Source organism: Oncorhynchus mykiss, chromosome 29 (assembly GCF_057628025.1).
Source record: "Oncorhynchus mykiss isolate SJ-2025 chromosome 29, ASM5762802v1, whole genome shotgun sequence".
Lineage (NCBI taxonomy): Eukaryota > Metazoa > Chordata > Actinopteri > Salmoniformes > Salmonidae > Oncorhynchus > Oncorhynchus mykiss.
The window spans coordinates 10,665,993-10,690,010 of record NC_143050.1 but is presented as its reverse complement, the minus strand read 5'-3'; the positions used below and the strand labels follow the sequence as shown (position 1 = coordinate 10,690,010).

General features: G+C 42.3%; 1 protein-coding gene across 2 annotated transcripts in view; it reads left to right on the top strand.

Moving 5' to 3' along the window:
• The first annotated feature begins 981 nt into the window (after positions 1-981).
• The window catches only part of LOC110510230 (uncharacterized), a 43,054-nt gene continuing 20,017 nt past the window's right edge, over positions 982-24,018 (top strand). Inside the window, exons 1-2 of one of the 2 annotated variants that reach the window (XM_036967361.2) lie at positions 982-1,216; positions 9,758-9,801. In XM_036967361.2, coding sequence (XP_036823256.2) covers positions 1,154-1,216; positions 9,758-9,801 — 107 coding nt within the window. In that variant the 5' untranslated portion in view covers positions 982-1,153. Of the gene's footprint in view, positions 1,217-9,757; positions 9,802-22,412; positions 23,218-24,018 lie in introns of those variants that run through there. The other variant, XM_036967360.2, reaches the window with a different exon arrangement.

Below are 24,018 nucleotides of genomic sequence, written 5' to 3'. Positions count from 1 at the left end.
GAACTTCCCCACTCTACCTTCAAGCTATGCTCAAACCCTACACCCCAACCTGAGCACACCGTCCTGCTAGCTCTGGTCTCTTGGCCCTGCCACCCCTACGGGAGGACAGCTCCCGCTCAGCCCAGTCCAAGCTCTGTCCTGGCACCCCAGTGGTGGAACTAGCTTTCCCCTGACGTTAGGACAGCAGAGATCCTGCCCATCTTCCGAAAACATCTGAAACACTACCTCGTCAAAGTATCATAAACCCCCACCTCCCCACCCCCCACACTTGCACTTTACTTTTTTCCACCCTTACTAGCTCTGACATTGCTGATAGCTACTTTATTGAGGAAACATGTATATACTCTGACTGTGATATGTGGTTATCTTACCTAGCCCTGTAAGTCGCTCTGGATAAGAGCATCTTCTAAAGGACTAAAATGACAATGTAAATTCAGCAGATTGACAAGAAAGACAGCCATGTTTATTATTATTCTAAATGAAGAGTGTGGGAAATCACTTCATAGCCTACACTAAGAAGTATACTACAAAGAAGGCTCAATGAGTTAGCCAGCTAACTAAGAAAATATGTGTTTTTGGTTGTTAATCAATTAGACTATGCCCATTTCAAGCTTATCTTTCATCCAACCTGACAGAGCTTGAGAGGATCTACAGAGAAGAATGGGAGAAACTCCCCAAATACAAGTGTGCCAAGCTTGTAGTGTCATACCCAAGAAGACTGTCTGAATACTTATTTACATGTCATATTTCATTCTTTTTTTGTTTAATACATTTGCTAAAATAAAAACTGTTTTTGTTTTGTCATTATGTAGTATTGTGTGTAGATTGATGAGGAATAAAAACAATTTAATATGTTTTAGAATAAAGCCTATAATGTAACAAAATGTGGAAAAAGTGAAGGGGTCTGATTACTTTCCGAATGCACCGTATCTCTGGTGTATTGTCTGCTGCTTTGTCTGTTTCCAGCACGGGTTAATCGGAATTAACAGCTGGCGGTTGCTGCGCATGCGCGGATCCGCCATACAGAGGAAATAGCCGGGGAGTAGGTAGCTGCCTGAGAACGAGTGAGCGAATAGAGCTGGTTTCTCTTCAAACAATTATGACCGTCTTTCCGTTGTCGCTTTCTCTCAGGTATCTGTTTCCCGGTCGCTGAATGGCGCTGGTTACCGTGCAGCGCTCTCCGACCCCCAGCACCAGTTCCAGCCCCTGTGTTTCGGTAAGCCACGGTCGTTTCGACCCCCCAACCATCGAATCTGTCGATCGAAGCTTTGGGTTGATTTCCGCTGTTTTTGCGGACTGTACATAACTGCCTTTGTACTTCTACGCATGCGTAAAATGTCTATTCATTTTGGAATAACAGTAGCAAATGTATCAGTTCAAATGTGATGCAACAGTGATAGATAGCTACAATGCAACACATTTACCAAGCACAGACAATGAAACGTGTGTAAATCGTATCACATCATAGTATGGTTTCAAGAGGAGAAATATAGGCAACATTTGTCCGGTAGGTTTCGTCAGCTGCTACTGACATCGCGACGTAACTTACACGCCGGTAAGACCAGGCTACTAGACACATCAGCGAGTGACCATAGTCTACTGTAAAATGGCAGGTTCGTTCACTAGAGTAACTGGCCTCCCCAAGTCATCAAAAAACACTTTATCAGACCAGGAACATGATTTGGTCACTTTCTTTGTTTCCTGGAATAAACCGTGACTCGTTTCTCGTTGGAGAAGTAACTAACTAAAGCCACATTTCCTGCTCTTCAGTATGTAATAAAGCCTTGTGGTACTCGTGACGCGTATGCATGCGGGTAATTTACAAGTCTCTAGACTGTTGTGTCGTTGGCATGTAAACTAGTAGTTTATTGCCTTGACCGGTGTAGATGTATTATCTATGTAAAGCAGCTGAACCGGGTTCCGGTATTTACACACCGCCTGTGTGTCCTGTGCCTCATTACAGAAGCCTGTCAGGCAATCAGGAAGCAAGAGTTCATGCTGCACATTGCTAAATAGTGCTCTGGCTTCCTGCATGGTCCAAGGGTCACTTGCATAATAGTGAGTGCTAGTAGTTGTAGGCTGCCTGAAGAACCAGATAAGTATTCACTCAACATACAATGTGTCTGTCTTGGGTACAGTGTAGTATTTATTATCTGTCAATCTTGCCAGAATATTCCGATCCAACTGCTACGCTTGTTTTTACTGAACTGCACTGGGGTCGGAACGCAATCATGTAGACACCTTGGATCCGGCGCGAGATATGGGTCGAACAAACCTCTCAGGTGTGCCATTCCATAATGGCTGCTGTGGCTAATGCTAGCTAGCATGAGGATGAAAATTGCAGTTGTCTGGTAAAACCAGCAGCATTTTGACTCCAGTGCAGCTCAGTGTAAACAAGTGTAAAGTAGTATCTTCTAGCAGCTATCAATCACATTTATTTATAAAGCCCTTTTTACATCAGCCGATGTCACAAAATGCAATACAGAAGCCCAGCCTAAAACCCTAAACAGCAAGCAATGTAGATATAGAAGCACGGTATATGCCACTAATCCAACGATCAATCCCTCTCATTCTTTCTCTTCAGCTCTTGAATGCCACAAGTGGAGCAATAGTAGTGGTTCACTTCTCAGGAGTATGTCCCTCATTGGGTGCTCTCCCTTTAGAAAGTACTCTTACTCTACATTTCTCACAATGTAGATAATAAGAAACTGCAGCAACCCTACATTTAATTTTATATATATATATATATATATATATATATATATATATATATATATATATATATATATATATATATATATATATTTTTTATAAACACATCAGCCAATTTTCTGCCTTTTTGCATACACAACAAGTTATGTGGATCTCCCCTACTCTGTGTTTTCATCTAAACCAGAAGTCTGTTGGGCCGTAGTGAAATGCTAGGACTTCATTGCGACGTTATCAGATCACGATATATTGTGAGTAACACCTTGATCTCATGAGGATGCTAGATTAGTCATAACACCAGTCAATGCCACAAACTCACCAGAGTTTGTGCTCTGGTGAGTCAGTCAGTGTCAGCCTATCAGGGAAGCAGCTCTGTTTTATGGCGTAACAGTTTAGTTGCAGAAGATGCCTCAAACTAAGGTAAACCACTACCATGGTTGTTGTTGTCAGTCTGTCCTTGAACTGTCTGTTTCGACCAGTTGAGCCTGTTTGGAGTCAACGACGGTACTGATTTTGGAGGTCTGGGGGGACAGAAGGAAATACAACCTGTAATTTGCTTTTAGCTTCCCCAAAACAAGAAGTGTGAACTGAGGTTGTGTTGTTGAGGTATGTTGCAGAACGTTCCTCACCAGCATTGTAATCTTGGACATGACCCTGTCATTGAAGTCTCTCTCTACCTTCCCCCGGCTAAACAGGTTCTGTGAGTGAGGCCAGATGATGGCCTTGCCTTGCTTACGCTCCCCCTTCCCTCCACACAGGACCCCAGAAACAATAGCTGCTACTTTTACAAAAGCTAATGGGAATACAAATAAACGCACATCTATCTATCCTTTGTGTAGACCCAGGATGAGTAGCTGCTGCATCAGCGAATGGGGATCCTAATGAACAAACCCACAACGCATGCATGCGCTGTGTCCCATGGCTGGGTGGTGATGTGTGAGGTGTCTTGTGAGATGCCCATTGGGTCTTTTCGCTCTCTAGAACCCTTTGGTGAACCTGGCCAGCTCCAATGCAGTGTTGCTATGACAATGAGGGCCAGACACACACTGCTGCTGTAATACTCCATGGCGTCAAGGGACTCCCACACTCAGTAGATCACCCTTCCTTCTCTGCCTGAGTGGTCAAAGTGGAAAACGTTGAATGGCGGTGGGGATTCACCTCAGTTTTTCCCCCTACCGTCCTATCCTGCAGATGCCTCACAACACACTACTTTTTAATTCATTTACATACTTTTAAAACAATCCAAAACATATACAGACACACATATACACAACATCACACCTGCCCAGACCCACCTGTTCTTACCCCTATCGCCTGCACTACTCTCCGGCCAACATTTCCTCAAATCCCACACTCTTAATATTTACATAATGAAGCATAGGATTTTTCCGTTGTCTTAAAGATGGAGGATATTGATTGACAGTTAAGTATACATTTTTTTTTTTTTAAGATAATTGAGGTGAAATATATCATCCAACCCCATCGGGTATCTCACTGCCCCGTCATATGACATGTCTTGAACTACATGCAAACATTTCCATACACCTTGAGAGTTTTGCATATATGTAAATGTCCCGGCTGGAGGAATCTGTGCTTCTCCTCTCCCTTCCTGTCCAGGCAAACACAAAAACATGGCCCCTTCCTGGTATCTGACCAACACACACACTCCATTTTCGGGTGACCACTGTAGTAACCCTGAACCACACTGTCTCGCCGCTCTTCATGAATTTCCATTTTGAGGCTCTGGTCATAATATCTTCGCTCAGCCATATACATTAATGGTTCTCTTTTCTTTTTTTTTTCCTGCAAAAATAGAACCATAAAATATATACTAGTGGACTATAATGTGTTATAGCTGTGTTAAGATGGAGATCAGTGTTTTTTCCTGAATGCATTTAGCAGAGGTGCATTGCAGCTGATAAATAATGGCCTCCACTGCAATTTTTTAAAATAAAAAATAAATGTATATATTTTTGGGAAATGATTTAAGATGGTAAAATGTTTTCAGTGTAAACTTAAGCGACTAAAACCAGATAAAGTATATGGAAAGATAATGGCGCTATATATTTGTTAAATAAGATCATCTTTGAGAAATAACAATCGCCAAAATAAAAACTTGACAGTCAGGGAAAATCCAAACATGTTTGTGTGTGAATCTTTTTCTCTCGAACCGCGCCTTATAAACAGACTGAGGTCATTTTCCTGGAGAGGGTGAGCAAATTGAATACAGGCTGAACGGCTCGTCTCTCTGCTCTAATAGGGGTAGTTAAACTGCATAGCCTGTTGCACGCAGTCATTCTCTCTCTGTGTGTGACAGAGAGAGTTGGTCATTCTCTGGTGTGTGTGTGACGGAGAGAACTGGTCATTCTCTGGTGTGTGTGACAGAGAGAGTTGGTCATTCTCTGGTGTGTGTGACAGAGAGAGTTGGTCATTCTCTGGTGTGTGTGACAGAGAGAGTTTGTCATTCTCTAGTGTGAGAGGGGGAGAGAGAGAGAGACGGTCATTCTCGTGTGTGTGCCAGGGTTAAATTGGTTACTCTCTAAATGTAATCCGTTATTTACTAGTTATCTTTCCAAAATTGTAATCAGTAAAGTAATTTCTGGATTTCCCAAACTCAAATTAATATTACCAATTCAACAACATATATTGCAGGATAAATCAATGTTAGATACATAGTTACTGGGTGTTGCATTTGACTTGATGGGTTGGATATCTAGTCTTCTAAACCCATTGCTTTCTCCTACAGATAAAGCCCAATCAAATTATTATCTCCACATTAAAAACCAAAGTATTTTTCATTAAATACCCCTTGCCCTTTATTTTCAAGCCTTGGAAATATAGATTAGCCAAATTATTTTACCTGAGCATAATCTAAAAACGAAGGACTTATTAGCCCACTCAATTGTTGGGATAAATCTTATTTTTTTAAAAAAATACTGTAGAACTATTTGGTGAATTGTGCATTGTGGCTGCATGAACGGGCAAGTGAATTTTGTTTTTCCTGAAGAGAGGTCGGGGTGGCCCCCCCAGATAGCATAAGACGTGTTCATAAGCTATGGCCAAATATTTAGAATGGCAGGAAATTAGCTTTAACAGTAGACTTTGGGCATGAAAAATGTCCCATCTCCTATTCCTTCCTCAATTTTCAAACTTTTCAAACAAAAATGGGGTATGCCTTTGGTGGTTAATCAACGTGTTATTCTAGTCATGCGCGCCATGACCGACGTACAGAATCTAGTGTGTTAGCTAAGCTAGCCACTTGTAGCTAGCCAGTAACTTCTCCAGTATGTGTTGACGTCATTTCACAGGATTTTGGGGGAGGGAGGGTTCTACTAAGCTATATGAGATTGTTTTGAGAGGTTCATACAAATGAAAGTTTTGCTATTTGATGAAACTAAAAATATATAAATAATTGGATTTTAAACATTTTATTTAGCTGTACTGCTATTAGCCCATAAAAACACATTGAATAACAGATTCACTACATGGAACAACTGATAGACACCCCCAAAAAATCAAACGGAAGTTTTTTCCGATGTGTCTGTCCTATATCCTGAGATAGAAGAAAGATCAGGAAACATTAGTAATTTAAAAAAAAATGAACCCTGTATTTTTGTCATTAAAAGGTTTCCATATAATTCCTTTTTGACTGGTACCAGGGTGCTTTCAGACAAGTCTTATGAGGCCTGTGGGTGTCCTAGAGAAAACAACTGACATATTTGTGTTCCTGAGAATCTCACCTTTACACAGATTAGTGTGTAGCCCAAACTGTTCAACCCCTAAAGAAAGAAGTTGGAAGATCGGCTGTACCGACTTCAGACTAGTCCCAAGACGGCGAACACCATCGTGAGAGTCTAATTTTTCCATACAGGGTTCCTAATAGTTTGTCTACCGAACCGTTCAAACAGTACAGAATACTAATTTTCGGGATGTCTCATGGTCTGACAACCACCGCTCTGTCACCTTTCACCGCAATGCAGTGGATTGAGATGCATCAAATGCAAAAACAAACCCCAGATACATCTAGCTTAAACTGACAGATTTTTGTGGGAATTTAAAAAAATACGTCTGATTTTAGATTTCTGTTGGGGCATGGACATCGACTCTAGGGGTTTAACTTTTTAAAGTGAGATTTTCACTGGAATGTTACATTAAAACTGCAACATTTTCTCTCCGCCTCATGGCAAAATGTGTAGAGTAGCAGGAAATTAGCACTTATCCTTCCACTTATACTGTGGTTTCAAAATCCTCATCAAAATCCCCCAGAAAATGGGCATGATAAGTCAAGTCAAACTGTAGAATTGCAGGAAATGCATTTTTAAATGTAAAATAAAAATTTAGGGGGAGGACCCCACTGGACCCTGTAAAAGTTCCCATAAAAACATCTAATTGATGGGATACACAAGCTACTCTGTGTCAGGGGAGAATCTCCAGGTGGTATCTGATTTTAAGTACCTTGGCATCATACTTGATTCCAACCTTTCTTTTAAAAAGCATGTGGAAAAAGGTAATTCAAATAACCAAATTCAACCTAGCTAATTTCCGATTTATACGAAATTGTTTGACTACAGAGGTAGCAAAACTGTACTCAAAATCTATGATACTCCCCCACTTAACATACTGCTTGACTAGTTGGGCCCAAGCTTGCTGTACAACATTAAAACCCATTCAGTCTGTCTACAAACAGGCTCTCAAAGTACTTGATAGGAAGCCCAATAGCCATCATCACTGTTACATCCTCAGAAAGCATGAGCTCCTGAGCTGGGAAAATCTTGTGCAATACACCGTCTTGTATTCAAGATCCTAAATGGCCTGGCTCCCCCTCCACTCAGTATTTCTGTTAAACAGAAAACCCAAACATATGGCAGCAGATCCACAAGGTCTGCCATGAGAGGTGACTGTAGGAAAAGCACCTTTAGTAAATCCGTTTTCTCTGCGAGAGCTTACCATGTCTGGAATACACTGCCATCAGACACACATAACTGCACCACATATCACACTTTCACAAAATGCTTGAAGACATGGCTAAAGGCCAATCAGATTTGTGAACATGGTCCCTAGCTGTGTGTTGCCGCTTTCCATGTTATCTGTTGTCTGTAGCTTGTGAGGTGTGGAAACACTTTGTTGCTCTTATGAATTTTGTCTTGCTGCTTTTTGTTCTATGTTGCTATGTCTGTATGCTACGTCTTGCTTGTCCTATGTTGCTCAGTATGTATGCTATGTCTTGCTTGTCCCATGTTGCTATTGTCTATATTGTAGTTGTTTTTAATAACCTGCCCAGGGGCTGCAGTTGAAAATTAGCCAGCTGGCTAAAACCGGCACTTTTACTGAAACGTAGATTAATGTGCACTGTCCCTGTAAAAATAAACTTAAACTTAAACATTCCTTGCCAAATGATGACAGTTTTATCACAAATTCTAAATGGACTGGTTGATTGAAATAGGAAAATGTGTTCCGAAAACGACCTGACTGCAGTTCGGCGTCGTAACCAACTTCAGTATGTAAGTGCTTACTGACATGCTGGAGAAGTGTTCTTCAAGGATTAATCTGGGTTTCAACTGTTCCGGGCAGATGGCAGACAGTGTGTATGATGTCCTGTGGTCGAGCAGTTTCTTGATGTCAGCGTTGTGAACAGAGTGCCCCATGGTGGCGGTGGGGTTATGGTATGGGCATGCATAAGCTACGGACAACAAACACAATTGCATTTTATTGATGGCAATTTGAATGCACAGAGACACTGTGACGAGATCCTAAGACCCATTGTCGTGCCATTCATCTGCTGCCATCACCTCATGTTTCAGCATAATGTACAGCCCCATCGCGCAAGGATCTGTGCACAATTCCTGGATGCTGAAAATGTCCCAGTTCTTCCATGGCCTGCATATTCACCAGACATGTCCCCTTTGAGCATGTTTGGGATGCTCTGGATCGAAGTGTACAACGTTCCTGTTTCTGCCAATATCCAGCAACTTCGCACAGCAATTGAAGAGTGGGACAACATTCCAGAGGCCACAATCACAGCATAAGGTGCACCTTTGTAATGTTCATGCTGTTTAATCATCTTCTTCATATGCCACACCTGGATTACCTTGGAAAATGAGAAATTCTCACTAACAGGCATGTAAACACATTTGTGCCCAAAAGAATTGAGAAACCAAATGAAAAAATACAAGTTAAATGGGTTTCCATCGCATTTTCAACTCTACTGATGGTTTTGTCACATACTGTTGTGTTATAAAGCAAATGCGCCCACTCTGGTCTAGGCTGGTGCGCTCAACAGGTCGCATTTACAGTGCGGGTACGGCTACCTACAATGAGATTATGGATAAGAGCCATTTTTTATTTGTCAAATGGCAGCCACATCGATTATCATGTCACCAGAATACGACCCTCAATATTTATTGGAAAGGAGCATCAAGCTCATCACGTGCACTTTCATCACCCTGTTCAGTTCATCATTTATTTCAATTGTAGCTTAATAAACTGCATGCTTTCCTGAGTTGTAGTGGGAGGACCACACAACATATCGCGTGACTCCAAGTTTACTTCGAAATGATGAATATTATATCAATATTTGTGCATGAAGGCGTTTCCACAGCAATTTCTCACATAATGAATTGTATCGACAAAAATAAATCCCTCGACGTCAACAAATAAATTGTCTGTTAGCATTTATAAAATTGTACTGGCATATGTTCTTTCCATCAGCCCGTCATGGTGTTTTTCACACATCAGATAATTCATCCACATGAAATGGTTGGATGGAACTCTGGTTATTGAATCAGAAAGGTGTCAGAAAAATGGTGCAAATGTTCTTTCTCAATTGAACTTTAACCCTAGAAATAATCATGTAGTTCTTCAAAAGTATCTGTAAATCTAATTACAATATTTTTGCTGGTAAGGTAGTGGAGTACAGTTAAAACACGTTTTTAAAATCAGTTAAATGGGATCCATTACTCCCCAACCGGTCAATGTGAGAGTTGGTCAGTCTCTGGACTAGCTGACCACACGGATGTTGTGTTAACCATCTGTGTGTTTCTCCCCTCAGGAGTCTGGCAGTGGGGAGGATGACCGGCGCTCTCAGCCTAGGAGGTAAGACAGACACACCCCCTGACATCATCACTCTTGTTTGTGACACTACAAATGTCACTCAGTGCCATTGTGACATCAGAGAGAGACCATGTGCAATTGTGTGACAGTAAGCAGGTTTCCATTGACCCAGGTTTATTCGACAAAAGCAACGTTGCAAATAAAAATCATTGAGACGTGTAATGGAATCGGAATATATATATATTATCCGTTTGACGGGTGGATTTTTCTTCGGTCTAACTTTTATTGTGGCAAATTTATTTTATTTCACCTTTTATTTAACCAGGTAGGCAAGTTGAGAACAAGTTCTCATTTACAACTGCGACCTCTGGCCAAGATAAAGTAAAGCAGTTCGACACATACAACAACACAGAGTTATACATGGAGTAAACAAACATACAGTCAATAATACAGTAGAAAAATAAGTCTATATACAATGTGAGCAAATGAGGTGAGATAAGGGAGGTAAAGGCAAAAAAGGCCATGGTGGTGAAATAAATACAATATAGCAAGTAAAACACTGGAATGGTAAATTTGCAGTGGAAGAATGTGCAAAGTAGAGAGAGAAATAATGGGGTGCAAAGGAGCAAAATAAATACAGTAGGGGTAGTTGTTTGGGCTAAATTATAGATGGGCTATGTACAGGTGCAGTAATCTGTGAGCTGCTCTGACAGCTGGTGCTTAAAGCTAGTGAGTGAGATAAGTGTTTCCAGTTTCAGAGATTTTTGTAGTTCATTCCAGTCATTGGCAGCAGAGAACTGGAAGCAGAGGCGGCCAAAGGAAGAATTGGTTTTGGGGGTGACCAGAGATATACCTGCTGGAGCGCGTGCTATGGTGACCAGCGAGCTGAGATAAGGGGGACTTTACCTAGCAGGGTCTTGTAGATGACCTGGAGCCAGTGGGTTTGGCGACGAGTATGAAGCGAGGGGCAGCCAACGAGAGCGTACAGGTCGCAGTGGTGGGTAGTATATGGGGCTTTGGTGACACAACGTATGGTACTGTGATAGACTGCATCCAATTTATCAAGTAGGGTATTGGACAGTTTGGTCAGTTTCACGAGGGTATGTTTGGCAGCATGAGTGAAGGATGCTTTGTTGCGAAATAGGAAGCCAATTCTAGATTTAACTTTGGATTGGAGATGTTTGATGTGAGTCTGGAAGGCGAGTTTACAGTCTAACCAGACACCTAGGTATTTGTAGTTGTCCACATATTCTAAGTCAGAACTGTCCAGAGTAGTGATGCTGGAGGGGCGGGCAGGTGCAGGCAGCGATCGGTTGAAGAGCATGCATTTAGTTTTACTTGTATTTAAGAGCAGTTGGAGGCCACGGTATGGCATTGAAGCTCATCTGGAGGGTTGTTAACAGTGTCCAAAGAAGGTCCAGAAGTATACAGAATGATATCGTCAGTGTAGAGGTGGATCAGAGACTCACCAGCAGCAAGAGTGACATCATTGATGTATACAGAGAAGAGTCGGCCCAAGAATTGAACCCTGTGGCACCCCCATAGAGACTGCCAGAGGCCCGGACAACAGGCCCTCCGATTTGACACACTGAACTCTATCAGAGAAGTAGTTGGTGAACCAGGCGAGGCAATCATTTGAGAAACCAAGGCTATCGCGTCTGCCGATGAGGATGTGGTGATTGACAGAGTGGAAAGCCTTTGCCAGGTCAATGAATACGGCTGCACAGTATTGTTTCTTATCGATGGTGGTTAAGATATCGTTTAAGACCTTGAGCGTGGCTGAGGTGCACCCATGACCATCTCTGAAACCAGATTGCATAGCGGAGAAGGTGCGGTGGGATTCGAAATGGTCGGTAATCTGTTTGTTGACTTCGAAGACCTTAAAGCAGGGTAGGATAGCTATAGGTCTGTAGCAGTTTGGGTCAAAAGTGTCCTCCCCCTTTAAAGATTTGGATGACCGCAGCTGCTTTCCAATCTTTGGGAATCTCAGACGACACGAGAGGTTGAACAGGCTAGTAATAGGGGTTGCAACAATTTTGGCAGATAATTTTAGAAAGAAAGGATCCAGATTGTCTAGCCCGGCTGATTTGTAGGGGTCCAGATTTTGCAGCTCTTTCAGAACATCAGCCGACTGGATTTGGGAGAAGAGGAAATGGGGAAGGCTTGGGCGAGTTGCTGTGGGGGGTGCAGTGCTGTTAACCGGGGTAGGGGTAGCCAGGTGGAAAGCATGGCCAGCCGTAGAAAAATGAAATTGAAATTCTCAATTATAGTGGATTTATCAGTGGTGACAGAGTTGCCTATCCTCAGTGCAGTGGGCAGCTGGGAGATGTTCTTATTCTCCATGGACTTTACAGTGTCCCAGATTTTTTTTGAGTTTGTGTTGCAGGAAGCAAATTTCTGCTTGAAAAAGCTAGCCTTGGCTTTTCTAACTGCCTGTGTATATTGGTTTCTAGCTTCCCTGAAAAGTTACATATCACGGGGGCTGTTCGATGCTAATGCAGAACCCCATAGGATGTTTTTGTGTTGGTTAAGGGCAGTCAGGTCTGGAGAGAACCAAGGGCTATATCTGTTCCTGGTTCTAAATTTCCACATTTCTTCATCAAATGACGATGGAAACTGTGTTTTTTTTTAATAAATTATGATTGACAAATAATTTTGAAGGTACATGATGTCACTGCATAACTATAAAGTTCACTCCACAATAGATACCGCATTTAAAACAACTGGGACCTCGGAAAAATAGGTCAAATCATGACATCAGTGATCCTCAGGTCAGAAAGTCAGAGTTCTAGAAAGAGGCCAGAGTTTTCGAGTCGGAACGCTGTACAAATCTCAACAAAAAAAAAATCCAGTTGGAGCTTGTTCCCCCCCCAGAGTTCCCAGTTTTGAATGCACTGAAGTCTGCTATTTCGGAGTTCCGAGCTTCCAGTGGTTTTGAATGCGGCATAATTGTAAATGCCTAGGTCTTGCGAAATATATATATTTTTTTCAACTATAAGCATTTTTCTTTGCAGGACAAGTGTTGTCCTGACTTTCAAGAATTCCTGAATTACTTTGCCTTGCTTTTCTGGTTGGCTGGCAAGTTTCACCTTGCAATTATTTCAGATCTACAGGAGTGCAAGTCTCACCATGGCACGGGCCCTGGGCGATACACTGGCACATGAGGATTATTAGAATATGGCAAATATTAGTCAATTATTACATTCTATCCATGCTGGCTTTCGCGCACTACCTGAGACATGAAACAGATAGGTGGGAGGGAAATGTATTAATGCCCAATTTGCCTAAAGGGGTAATGAAAACACTTCAACATTTTTATTCAACACTAGGTTTTTGCGCAAACTTATTTTTTAGGTGTGTCATTATGTCCAGCTGTTTTCATCGACACAAGATGGTTCAATGGAAACGCACCCTAGCAGGCAATTGTCACATGTATTTTCTATGCAAACTTTCTAAATCGAGAAATCACTGGACAAGTTAATGGAAACAGCTGGTGACCTCAAGCAGCACCTGTGTGAGCGTTCTGTCCTGTGTGATTGTGACATCATAAAGAACTCCTCTGTGATTGACTCCATAAAGAACTCCTGTGCTATTGTAACACCACAATGCGATTCTCCCTTTGTTGCTTAGACCAGTGAGTGTCTGAGCTGTGGAGTCGTTGTAGATCAGGTTTGTCATGTCTCTGTCCACAACAGACTCCAGCTGAACAGCTCTCACGGTAACATTGCCTTCTGCTCGTGTGTTCGTCTGTGTTTACTAAACAAAGTCTGTACTCGGGCTTCATCTCTTCCCAATGCTTTATTTGTCCCATTTTTGTCAGAAAGGCTCAGTCAATGTTGGCACTGCAGTTCTCTGACTGTCAACTAGAGAGCAGTGTAGCTTGTCAGAGCCTGTCAGGATGTGGGCCAAAATAATTAGAACAGAACATGGATCACAGGCCAGTTTGGTGTTTCTGTTATCGCATTGAGAGAGCTGTCAGTGTTTGTGCAGCTGGGAGTGAAATCAATATTCACAAGGAGCAGCAACGTGTGTGTGTGTGTGTGTGTGTGCGCACACTTTTGAGTTGTGTGTGCCTTCTCATTAAAAGAGGATACAAATCACTTTTGAAAAATATATTTTTATGTGATCTATTCAACAAATACACATGGAAGCAGCTCACACAACACGCTGATGAAGGCTGTAAAGCCGAAACGTCTGTGTACGCTATCCCTGATGCAGTGGAAATAATTAAAAACATTGAGTAATGAAGTAAGCATTATGCAACATCCTTTTTGAGTGTGAACCCATCACATTCCCCCTTTTTGTTTGAGCAGCTCACACTATGGAAAGTATTTTATCAACACACGCACTGCTGTTTTCAGCCGCTCCAGATTTAACCTTTTCAGGCGAACTCTTCGAGTGGATACTATTTCCAGATGCTGCCTGGGGTTGTTTGTGCGTCTTGGTGAGCTGCTAAGTGCAAATGGTGTAGCGTTTTTAAGGGGATGAACAGGGGTCGTCCTAATACCCTTTAAACTGTCAGATGGACCTGTGTGTGTCAATATACTGTACCTGGATTAGATAGGACTAGATGTGTGTGTTTCTGAGGGTAATCTACTACACTGTGAGAAACGCATCCTTTGGGGTCATGATCAGGAGTGTGTGCGTGCATGAATACCCCCCCCCCCCCTCCTCCCCTGCATGCATCAGATTGATGTCTTGTGTCTCTCGACGTGTACCTCCTTGACCACCAGCAGTACAGTAGTTGCACTATTGTTCCAAACCATACTGCCGAAGGTCAACGGGTGTTTTCTCTCCATTGTTCTATGGAAGGAGCACAGAAGTCCCCAAAACAACATCCAAGGTCTTTTTAAAACCAAATTGAAGCCACGTTGTTTTAGTTTGGGAGTCAGCAACAGAGGTAAACGGTTGTCCCGCCCCAACATCTATAATGGAAAGAGATACACTGCTCTGTGTATTGACTGAGTCAGTAGTGGTTGGACATTGTCAACAGGAGGACGTCACTTTTATATCGTTCACTGTAAAAGTCCCCTGGCACAAGTACAGATTTAACGGCTGGCTGGTTGTGTCTGTCTTTGCAGAGTCATAAATGATTGATTTATCAAGTCTAATGACACAGCGGTCAGGTGATTGGCCGCCTCAGGCTTCCACAGGTTGTGATTGGCTATGTCAGGGCGAGGTGTGACTTTTCATCAGATACCTTTTATTGTTCTCTATAGATTACGTGCATCCTGCATGCATGAATACAGCAGACGTTGTATTGAACCCAGGTTGCCAATGTGACTTGGACTGTACTAGCCCTCTGAGCTAAAGCCTAGGTGACCCACGCCGCCACCTCTACACATTTACATACGTTTATTTGCTCAGATAAAATGACATAAACCTCTGCTCTGTATGCAAGGCCCTACAACAGAAATGGGTTACTGAACAAATGAATCAAACCCTGGTATGAGCTGGTTCCAGAGAGGAAAGCGACCAGGAAAGGCTTTCACAGTTTTACTCTACCCTCTTGCGTCAGACTTTGGGTTAGTGGACTTCCCTGTTTATCTGACCACAGTGATAGCGTCAGATACCCATTTGTACCCCACAGCCTTCCATCAATCAGGCTTTGGATAACCACTGTTTACTGTTTATCTGGTCACAATGTTAGTTAGTCAGTGTTCCTTGTGTTAATCATTACCTCCGAACCTGATTACTCACACAAGCACACGTTTGTTTTAATGTCCTTGTGGGTCTAAACATTTTTTTCCCATTTAAAATATCAGTTTCCCTAAGCCTTACCCCTAATTCTAACCCTAACCCCTAAGCCTTAAATTGCCTTTTCCCTTGTGGGGACCTGTGAAATGTCCCCATTTGTATAGATGTTCCTTGTTTTACTATCATTGTCAGGACGTCTGGTCCCTACAAGGATAGTAAAACAAAAAAAACACACACTTGAGTCTATGTCCCAATACTTAAACTTCTCAGAACATGCAGCCAGGTGACCTGATATGAGGGTCTAGAACATACAGCCAGGTGATATGAGGAGGGACTAGAACATAACAGCCAGGTGATATGAGGAGGGACTAGAACATACAGCCAGGTGATATGAGGAGGGACTAGAACATACAGTCAGGTGACCTGATATGAGGAGGGACTAGAACATACAGCCAGGTGATATGAGGGACTAGAACATAACAGCCAGGTGATATGAGGAGGGACTAGAACATACAGCCAGGTGATATGAGGAGGGACTAGAACATACAGCCAGGTGATATGAGGAGGGACTAGAACATACAGCCAGGTGATATGAGGAGGGACTAGAACATACAGCCAGGTGATATGAGGAGGGACTAGAACATAACAGCCAGGTGATATGAGGAGGGACTAGAACATAACAGCCAGGTGACCTGATATGAGGAGGGACTAGAACATAACAGCCAGGTGATATGAGGAGGGACTAGAACATAACAGCCAGGTGATATGAGGAGGGACTAGAACATAACAGCCAGGTGATATGAGGAGGGACTAGAACATAACAGCCAGGTGACCTGATATGAGGAGGGACTAGAACATAACAGCCAGGTGACCTGATATGAGGAGGGACTAGAACATACCAGCCAGGTGACCTGATATGAGGAGGGACGAGAACATAGCAGCCAGGTGACCTGATATGAGGAGGGACTAGAACATAACAGCCAGGTGACCCGATATGAGGAGGGACTAGAACATAACAGCCAGGTGATATGATATGAGGAGGGATGAGAACATAGCAGCCAGGTGACCTGATAGGAGGGACTAGAACATACAGCCAGGTGACCTGATAGGAGGGACTAGAACATACAGCCAGATGAGATGATATGAGAAGAGAATAGAGCTAAAGAAAGGAAACAATTGTATGAGTGTAACAGATTTGTACCAGTCAGGCCCTCCATTCTCTGTAAGCAGTTTTGTGAGAGGTTTTATTTCAATAGTTTAGTCCTGGAAAAACAAGGAGAGACGAGATTAGAAATAGCTGCTGGGACTGTTAAACACCTCCCTGTTGTATTCAGGTAATGTTTACCTTCATTTTACCAGGAAATGTAACGCATTATACCAGTTTCTTAAAGTGGAACTGACAGCATTTTAGCAACATGAAATCTTAAAACCTGTTCATAGACATCTCAGGAAGATTAAAAATAAAAATAAACATTTTCTGACAAGCGAGCACTTATGGTCGTTTTCACGTTTCATTAATTCTTAGAATGTTTATTTTATTTTTTATTTTTTTACCTTTATTTAACCAGGCAAGTCGGTTAAGAACAAATTCTTATTTTCAATAACGGCCTAGGAACAGTGGGAACTGCCTGTTCAGGGGCAGAACGACAGATTTGTACCTTGTCGGCTCGGGGGTTTGAACTTGCAACAATCCGGTTTCTAGTCCAACACTCTAACCACTAGGCTACCCTGCCGCCCCATGTCTGGGAATTACGTATACTAAGTCATTTGTGAAACTGCTATAGCAATATAGATTGCTATAGCGGCTGTGTCTTTGGACAATTGAATAGACACGGCAGTAAATAAAACCCAATAAAAAACATCTGTCTCGTCCAGGACTGGAGTCTCCGCAGACCGGTGCACCATAGACAATCAGAGCTACAGTAGGCCTTTAAGCAAACAAGCCATTTGCTACACAGGCCTGCCATCATTCACTTTGAACTGGACTGTGTGTTTACAGACAGTTGCAACAGCTTGACTTTAGATCATTAGAATGCATTCACCAAAAGACACAAAGTACACCTGAATGGATTTCTAAAAATATGTCAATACCACGCTAGTCCCCTTACATTTGGGAACTTTACAGTCCTATTGATCAAACAACCATGGCTCTCTCTCCATTATGCACAGTACCAGTCAAAAGTTTGGACGCACCTACTCATTCCAGGGATTTTCCTTATTATTACATTTTATAGAATAATAGTGAAGACATCAAAACCATAAAATAACACATATGGAATCATGTAGTAACCAAAAAAGTGTTAAAACAAATCAAAATATTTTATATTTGAGATTCTTCAAATAGCCACCTTTTGCCTTGACAGCTTTGCACATGCTTGGCATTCTCTAAACCAGCTTCATGAGGTAGTCAGCTGGAATGCATTTCAATTAACAGGTGTGCCCTGTAAAAAGTTAATTTGTGGAATTTCTTTAATGCGTTTGAGCCAATCAGTTGTGTTCTGTTGTTCAGTTGTGAGATGGTTTGGGTTGAGTTGGACCGCGGAGTGAAGGAAAAGCAGCCAACAAGTGCTCAGCATATGTGGGAACTCCTTCAAGCATTCCAAAAAGCATTCCAAGTAAAGCTGTCATCAAGTGGCTACTTAGAAGAATCTCAAATATAAAATCTATTTTGACACAACACTTTTTTTTTGGTTACTACATGATTCCATATGTGTTATTTCATAGTTTCAATGTCTTTAATATTATTCTACAATGTAAATAATAGTAAAAATAAAGAAACCCTTGAATGAGTAGGTGTGTCAATACTTTTTACTGATACTGTACATCAACTAATTCTAGCCAGAGCAAGATGAGCTGAAATATATATATTTTTTAATTTTACCTTTATTTAACTAGGCAAGTCAGTTAAGAACAAATTCTTATTTTCAATGACGGCCTAGGAACAGTGGGTTAACTGCCTGTTCAGGGGCAGAACGGCAGATTTATACCTCAGGGGTTTGAACTTGCAACATTCCGGTTACTAGTCCAACGCTCTTACCACTAGGCTACCCTGCCGCCCCAAATATGCCAACTGTATAACAGTCGTTCAAGTTCTTGTTAGCTAACCAAATGACACCTGCATCTCTAGCTGTGTATAGCTACTGAAAACAATGAGAGGAAAAAGTCAGTCACTCAACCACTCCTCCAATGACATGACATCCTCTTAGCAGCTAGCTAGCTGTCTAGTCTACGGTAAGCCCTGTCTTTTTAACTTGTTACATCCACAGATACGCTAGCATATTAGCCACATTATGACTGACCTGTGATCATTGCCTTTGCTAGTTTGATTGTATTGACGTTCCCAGCCTTAGTTACGTTTGTCCGTTTTTGTCCAACATATTGAGTCATTGAAACAGTGCATCTGTGATTTCCAACCTGATAGCAATATTGTTTGGACTACCAAGAAATGTATTGGTGAATTATATTGAACTGAATCATCTATTCTGTCAACAATGTCATCGTGTACGTCATGGAATATAACCTATTTTTAAATACTCTTATAAAGTTGGTTTTGTAGCATAAACTGGGAATTTCATATTTTTGACTATTATGATTGTTTGTTTCATATCTGCAAAGTAGTTAAAACCGCTGTCTGTTCCACTTTAATGTCAAATAGCAGCGACCAGGTGTAACCTTGCGGGTCAGTGAACAGCAGCAGTACAGTGATGTCGGGGGAGCAAAACATACACACTCACTCTAGTCCAAGGGGTATTCAACTCTTCTCCTACGAAGTCCGGCTGGTTTTCTGTCCTACTTGATAATTAATTGCACCAGCCTGGTGTCTCAGGTCTAAATCGGTCCCTGATTAGAACAATGAAAAAATGTGGTGAAACAGGCTTGGGCGTCCGAAGTTGTTTGAGGGATCTAGTCCATGTAGTGTGCCCCACTGCATACAGGAAGATGACTGCCCAGACCCCGGTAGGCTAACATTAGGAACACCTTCATAATATTGAGTTGCACCCTCCTTTGCCCTCAGAACAGCCTCAATTCGTCAGGGGGGGGGGGGGGGGGGGGTGTGTGTGTGTGTGTGTGTGTGTGTGTGAACACAGACCCAGTGACATGGCTGGTCCAGCAGAGTGTCTGGTGTTTTTGTCCGGCATCCTCTGTCTCATTGAAAAGTTTGAATTTCAGTGGTCCAACCAGAGAGGTAGATGAGCTAGGCTAGGGTTTCCCAACCTTGGTCCTCAGGACCCCAAGGGGTGCACGTTTTGGTTGTTGCCCTGGTGCTACACAGCTGATTTCAAATCAACTAATCATCAAGGTTTGATTTGAATCAGTTGTGTAATGCTGGGGCAAAAACCCCTTGGGGTCCCGAGGACCGAGTTTGGGAAATCCTGAGCTAGGAAGAGGAACATTCCCATGTGTGTGTGTGTACACACACTGCACCTTTTCCTGCTTTCCCACTCACAGTTCTGCAAACATGAGCTCAGCTCCCTGGTGAACAAGGTTTCCGCAAGCACAGCGATATCCTCCGTGTGTGTGTTTTTGTGTGTGTGCTTGTTAGAGATGGAACGATTTGAAAGAGAGAAGACGTGTAGTGATATGAGGGAGAAAAGAATGTGGTAAGTGGGGGAGAAATAAAGAGCGATGGAGCAGGAAGGTGATTGGGTCATGAGTGTTCCTCATCCAATCAGTTAGCAGTAGAGGATGAAGGGTTTCTCTGTCGTCAGCTGTAGTATCCAGGCTTTAACAGCTCTGAATATTATACTATTAGCTTATTGGACCCACTCATCAGTATACAGTGGGGCAAAAAAAAAGATTTAGTCAGCCACCAATTGTGCAAGTTCTCCCACTTAAAAAGATGAGAGGCCTGTAATTTTCATCATAGGTACACTTCAACTATGACAGACAAAATGAGAAAAAACATCCAGAAAATCACATTGTAGGATTTTTTAAATGAATTTATTTGCAAATTATGGTGGAAAATAAGTATGGTCACCTACAAACAAGCAACATTTCTGGCTCTCACAGACCTGTAACTTCTTCTTTAAGAGGCTCCTCTGTCCTCCACTCGTTACCTGTATTAATGGCACCTGTTTGAGCTTGTTATCAGTATAAAAGACACCTGTCCACAACCTCAGTCACACTCAACTCCACTATGGCCAAGACCAAAGAGCTGTCAAAGGACACCAGAAACAACATTGTAGACCTGCACCAGGCTGGGAAGACTGAATCTGCAATAGGTAAGCAGCTTGGTTTGAAGAAATCAACTGTGGGAGCAATTATTAGGAAATGGAAGACATACAAGACCACTGATAATCTCCCTCGATCTGGGGCTCCACGCAAGATCTCACCCCGTGGGGTCAAAATGATCACAAGAACGGTGAGCAAAAATCCCAGAACCACACGGGGGAACCTAGTGAATGACCTGCAGAAAGTTGGGACCAAAGTAACAAAGCCTACCATCAGTAACACACTGCGCCGCCAGGGACTCAAATCCTGCAGTGCCAGACGTCCCCCTGCTTAAGCCAGTACATGTCCAGGCCCGTCTGAAGTTTGCTAGAGAGCATTTGGATGATCCAGAAGAAGATTGGGAGAATGTCATATGGTCAGATGAAACCAAAATATAACTTTTTGGTAAAAACTCCAAACACAACGAGTTGAGGACAAAGAATGCTGAGTTGCATCCAAAGAACACCATACCTACTGTGAAGCATGGGGGTGGAAACATCATGCTTTGGGGCTGTTTTTCTGCAAAGGGACCAGGACGACTGATCCGTGTAAAGGAAAGAATGAATGGGGCCATGTATCGTGAGATTTTGAGTGAAAACCTCCTTCCATCAGCAAGGGCATTGAAGATGAAACGTGGCTGGGTCTTTCAGCATGACAATGATCCCAAACACACCGTCCGGGCAACGAAGGAGTGGCTTCGTAAGAAGCATTTCAAGGTCCTGGAGTAGCCTAGCCAGTCTCCAGATCTCAACCCCATAGAAAATCTTTGAAGGGAGTTGAACGTCTGTGTTGCCCCAAAACATCACTGCTCTAGAGGAGATCTGCATGTAGGAAGGGGCCAAAATACCAGCAATGGTGTGTGAAAACCTTGTGAAGACTTACAGAAAACGTTTGACCTCTGTCATTGCCAACAAAGGGTATATAACAAAGTATTGAGAAACTTTTATTGACCAAATACTTATTTTCCACCATAATTTGCAAATAAATGCATTAAAAATCCTACAATGTGATTTTCTGGATTTTTTTTCTCTATTTTGTCTGTCATAGTTGAAGTGTACCTATGATGAAAATTACAGGCCTCATCTTTTTAAGTGGGAGAACTTGCACAATTGGTAGCTGACTAAATACTTTTTTGCCCCACTGTATATAACCTTATCTATTCTATATACATCTGCTATATGTTAGGATTAAATGTGTCTGTGATTTGAAATTAAATTGATAGATTGAATCCTTCCATGATCACATGCAATCTCGTGTGTGTGGCCGGCCCATCAGGTTAATCAAGGGCACTACAGCAGCATCGCTGCACACTGCTGAGCCATAATCAATCTAACCACTACACCTCATGGTCTTTCCTCTATACCACATAGTTGAGGGGCAGGACAACACAAACAAACATTAAGCCAGACACACCCTGAGACTATACAAGCAATTACAAAACATAATACACAGACTAGCACACAATGTGGTAAGATTAGGATGCTACTTGTTGTCATTTGACAGCTGAGAATATGAACATGTTTGTTGGTTTAAGCCTGTATTTTCCACAACATGAAATGTAGGCGTAGGCCACCTAATACATTGAAATCAACATGCTTGCTTCACAACCAGATAAACAACCCTGGTTAGGACCTGGCTCATGTTCTCCTCGTGTTATCTGATTGCTGTTGGATTTCCCAATCTTTGTTCCGTGTTTTGTTTTCGTCACGTTCTTACTGGAAGGAAGCTGAAAACAGCCGTGTCGTGTGTCGCTGCCGCAAGGCAGAAGGCGACCTTTTGGCGCAGATCTAGGATCAGCTTTCCTCCACATCCTGTAACCATAACGATCATTGGGGAGAACCACCAACGCCGATCTAAGATCAGTGTTTATGGCTTCAGCGCTTCACCTTCTATCCCTGCGGAGCCTGGATTGAAGCACATGTGCGCAGTCTCCTCCCTTTCTCCCGGGAAGAAGTATTTACCGCAGCCCAACTGCGGGTTGGGAACATTCAGGATGTCATCATCTGAACAGAATACAGCTCACAGGGATCTTGATCCAGTCAAGTGTTTATTTGGCACCGATAATGAAGTGTATCTGGAGAGCGAATTGTGAAACGTTGCACATCTGTTTTTATATTGATTTTATTTGTTTACATTTTATTATGTTAGTGTTATTACATATGTCGACTTTGGACTAAACACAGCGGACTCGCGTTGTTTGGTGTGCTAGTGATTTGGTGCTCGTGCTTGAACCGTGTATCTGGATGAAATAAGAGTTTGAGGTTCTAAAACTAGACATCAGTGGCGTGTTTTTCGGTGTGTCCCCGATCGTGGTCAGTGCTGTACAGCGGTTCATGGTCACCCGTGCGTAACCAATCACATGGCCGCTCTGGAGTGAAGCAAGCCTCGTCACAGAACTACAGGTCGACCCACTCCCGTCCTCCACATCGCAGCGATGCCTCCCGGTGTTGTAGCCCCGTCTCCACGGAGCTCTCCGGTCCGGTGCTTCTACGCCTTGACACCGTACTTCATAGAGGACTCTGTCATCTCCCAGAGCAGGATTGATCAGCTGTAAGTTTGCAGTTAACGGCTCCAGTTGAGCCCTGCTCCCATCTCTACCTTCATATACCCCAGTCAGTTTTCAGCAAAGCAGACAACTCAAATGCGGCATTTACATTTAGCTACATATTTTTTATTTCGCCGTTATTTAATCAGGAAGGGCTCATTGAGATTTTGAAATGTACTTTTCAAGAGCGTCCTGGCAAAGATAGGCAGCACCATGTCATTACACATTTAGACAGACATGAAAACTACAGGTGATCTAGTAAAGAAAATATCATAAAAATATCATAAAACATCAAATTAAAAACATTAACAGGTCAGGGAATCAGCCTCAATCTTTCATCAATGATTTAAAAACACCAATCGGGACACGTTCTTCCAGTTTAAAAGTATTTTTTTAAGGTGTTCCAAGACGATGGCGCAGAGTACATAAAAGCCCTTTTACCAAATTCAGTTCGGACATTTGGAACAGTTAGCGTGATAAAGTCCTGCAAATGAAGAGTACCCACCACATTTCTGAACAATAAAAATGTCAAAATAAAATGGTAGGAAACCCCCAAAAATGGCTTTGTAAATAAAAGTATACCAGTGACTGAGCATAAGATTGAGTAGAGAAGGCCAGCCGATCCTTGTATATAAAGTGCAGTGGTGCGTAAGGGTTTTGCAGTTTAAAATGAATCTCAATGCTCCATGGTAAAGGGTGTCAATTGATCTCAAACACTGAGCGGAAGCATTCATATATAAAATATCACCATAGTCTAGTATAGGCATAAATGTAAGTTGTTGAATATGCAATTTAAGAGGCTGTCA